The 3081-nt window shown below is 46.3% G+C and overlaps 1 protein-coding gene across 2 annotated transcripts in view; it reads right to left on the bottom strand.

Moving 5' to 3' along the window:
• Positions 1-2659, bottom strand: part of LOC306741400 (ETS-related transcription factor Elf-1-like) — a gene marked incomplete at its 5' end in the record, with an annotated part of 4198 nt that extends 1539 nt beyond the window's left edge. Inside the window, 5 exons of one of the 2 annotated variants that reach the window (XM_079223681.1) lie at positions 12-86; positions 180-335; positions 524-628; positions 2353-2476; positions 2600-2659. In XM_079223681.1, coding sequence (XP_079079807.1) covers positions 12-86; positions 180-335; positions 524-628; positions 2353-2476; positions 2600-2659 — 520 coding nt within the window. Of the gene's footprint in view, positions 1-11; positions 87-179; positions 336-523; positions 629-1995; positions 2067-2352; positions 2477-2599 lie in introns of those variants that run through there. The other variant, XM_079223682.1, reaches the window with a different exon arrangement.
• Positions 2660-3081: the final 422 nt, after the last annotated feature.

The raw sequence follows: 3081 nt of genomic DNA, 5'->3' as shown, positions 1-3081 counted from the left end.
TGCCACAATACCTTTGTTGTATCTGTCCTTCTTCACTATAATGTCTGGTGTGGGAGACTCTGCCCTTCTATGTCGAGCTTTTCTCCCTGAGTATTCAAAGAATAAGGGCAGGTCGTTTGCAAGTAATCCAATATAATCACACAATTATATAAGATATGATAACCCAGAAGGTAACGGACCTCTTTTTTTGGACTGCAGCTGTGCCGCAGGCTTGTTTGTGTGCAACGAGTGCCACTGTGACTGGTCAAAAGCTTCCACAATCCCATCTGCTGACACAGTCACCTGGGTAACAGGAGTAGTGATGACATCACCCAGGCATGGTAAGAAGGTCTGGGCTGCAGGGGGGGCATAAACAGATTTAATGAGAAAGAACAGCACTGTGACCATCGTGTCTAAAAATAACATCTCACAGTCAGACCTATCCTACAGCGGTGAGGTTTTATTAGGGCATCATCTTCTTCTTTACTCTGTTAGTGTGCATGTGAGCAGCGGTAACTCAGGTGTGTGTGTGTTTGTGGCTTACAGTAGTGCTCCAGGGAGAGGGTGTCAGGGCAGTCCATGTTGAGGAGCGAGTCGGCAGCGACAAGCGTCTCCATGGTCTCCTCCTCTCCGCTTTCACATTGCTCCACTGCGGACGACAAAGGGAGTAACACACTGAAACATTAATTTTAGCAGGCGGGAGGACGACGGCATTTCGTGAGAGGGGGGCGACATAAACGTGAGACGCACAGCAGACAGAGCGTTGACGGTTGAGTCAAATTACACAAATCCTCCGCTCGAGCTATCTAGCCACCAATCAACTTGATTCGTTAGGTATTTAGTTTGCGGTGTAAGCCTTCCCAAAAGCGGGCATTCCTTTCGGTTTCCCAGTTTTACATCATGATGTATATTAATCACAGGATATAATAGTACAGTTGTTGTGGTTAGAGGATTATAAACTGTTTTTGTCTGATGTGCTTCTACAGCCCCATCAGATGGGTTCAAGTCCCCCTTCATTGCACCCCTTCAAAAGATGGGATGGGCTTTCCTGGAATTGTTCAATTGTTTCACCACAGAGAAAATTGCGGTTGAGCGATGGATCCGTGGCAGCAAATGTGAATTCATAAAAGACAAAGTGATCCAGTGTCTGTCAATGTTTGGTTGTAGCCTTGTTTTTCAATAGTTTGGATTCACACTTGTCCATTGCTTTTGGCTCGCTCTTTGCTACTTGCTCACTAGTTTTCACACACTCAATTTGCAAAGTTCGTGGCTGAGGTGCTCCCATTGATTCACGTCGCTAAGAAAGTGAGTGGTTGTTGTGGCAATTAATATCTAGTATATTAAGACTCCAAATAGCTGCTCCACAATCTTTCCAGGTGCCTAGTGGGCACTGAAGGAGCACCCTGGGTCACTGCACGAGAGGAGAAACAGAGAAAATGTTCTTTCAGAGTTTGGGTGAACTCCTTCTTTAATGACCCGAACGGATGATCTAGCTGCAGGACGTTTATTAATTATTTGCCGTGGCTAAATAAACGCCTGCTAATATCAGAGTCTGTTTTGTTTTTCCTTCTTCTTCTCCACTGCTTTTACTTCAATAACAATACCTAAGGGCTCCTATTAAACTCACTCTTACCACTTGTACGTCCCCCTGAGGAAAAGCATTTCCAAAAGGACCATTTGTTTTGTGCGCATTTATTTGTGTGACGTAAGCAGGCTGTGAAGCAAGGGGTCTAGAACACATCTGCTAGCTAACAGCTGTGTGTCGTGGGCTCAAAGCGCCCAGAAAACCAGCAAACGGCCGCTCAAAACAAAACAGCCACGTTAAAAGACACGCGGTTGGTGAGTTGTTGCCCCGACACGGTTGTAATTTGGAGGTGAACTGACCATGACTGTCCGCGAGCGTTGCCAGTTTCCGTTAGCTAAATTAACCGAGCCTCGCCATGCCCGACTTCAACTGGTCGCTCCAACCAGAATAAAGTCGGTAAAAAAAAAAAACGATACAGTGATAAAACTTACTTTTAATTCCCAGCATTGGTGAGGAACAAGCCATAGCATGTGTGCTGTAGCCCGAATTGACCACGTCTACATCCTAATATGATTCATGAAGGGTCTTTCACAGGGTCGAGCAGCCCAGTAATGTTTTGTTTCACTTCCTGAAATTTTTGCAGAGGGTGGGCCATGTGCGACGACGGCTGCGACTGCGCATGTGCAAAGATGGGACTTTGTGCATCATAGAGCATGAATAAAGTAAAACCGTCCTAGAACAAAGCTTAGGCAGTTCAATAACCATTTGTTTGAACTGTGGCACGACAGATGAGCTTCAATCATTAAGTGTGACAGGCTGGAGTGTGTGTCTGTGTTGTATGCACTGACCTTTGAGCAGCTGCTGGTGATGCTCTGTCTGTGACTGTTCACACGCGAGACTTGCATATGAGAGCAGGTGTGCATGGGGCACCTGCTCGACAATCACGGCAGGGTAATCCGAGTAACCCCCCAACTGCAACACAAATAAAATACAATTATATGAAGGCAGATTCGTCAGATTGAAATGTGTGCTCTGCTTCAAGACAAACACACACATACACACAAATAAATGCATCTCTGCTTAACATTTACTCACCTGTGACATGTTGACATGGTCACTGGCAAAGTCAAAGATGAGGTCCGACTGCTGCAGCATGGCTGAAAAATCCCAAACCCACACACAACCTTAACTGTGTGAAAACTGCATCGCAGCTTGCCTCTGAAGACTTACTAACTGAGAGGTCTGGTGTGTTTTTGTACCCTGATCGATTCAGGTTTTGGAGAGAATCTTCCGATGAACAGTTGACTGTCAGTGTACATCAACCAGAGAGCTCCCACCACCCCCCACCCCACTCAGGATACGATGAGGCCGGTATCTTTCCATGCAGCGCAATTCAACAGTGGAAGAGAGACATGAGTAAACCAATTGACCAGAGACACAGAAGCGTCACAGGAAATTCGCATTCGTTCGCTCGCTCTGCCTCGACTTTCGATGAGGAAGTGGGGGGCTGTTAACTGTCCTGTGGTCTGACTGAACCTGCAAGATAAGAACAGAGAGAAACGAGAGCAAGTCAGCCG

Source organism: Taurulus bubalis, assembly GCF_910589615.1.
Source record: "Taurulus bubalis genome assembly, chromosome: 1".
NCBI classification, from domain to species: Eukaryota; Metazoa; Chordata; class Actinopteri; order Perciformes; family Cottidae; genus Taurulus; species Taurulus bubalis.
The sequence above is the reverse complement of the archived record's forward strand: the minus strand, read 5'-3'. Positions and strand labels throughout refer to the sequence as shown.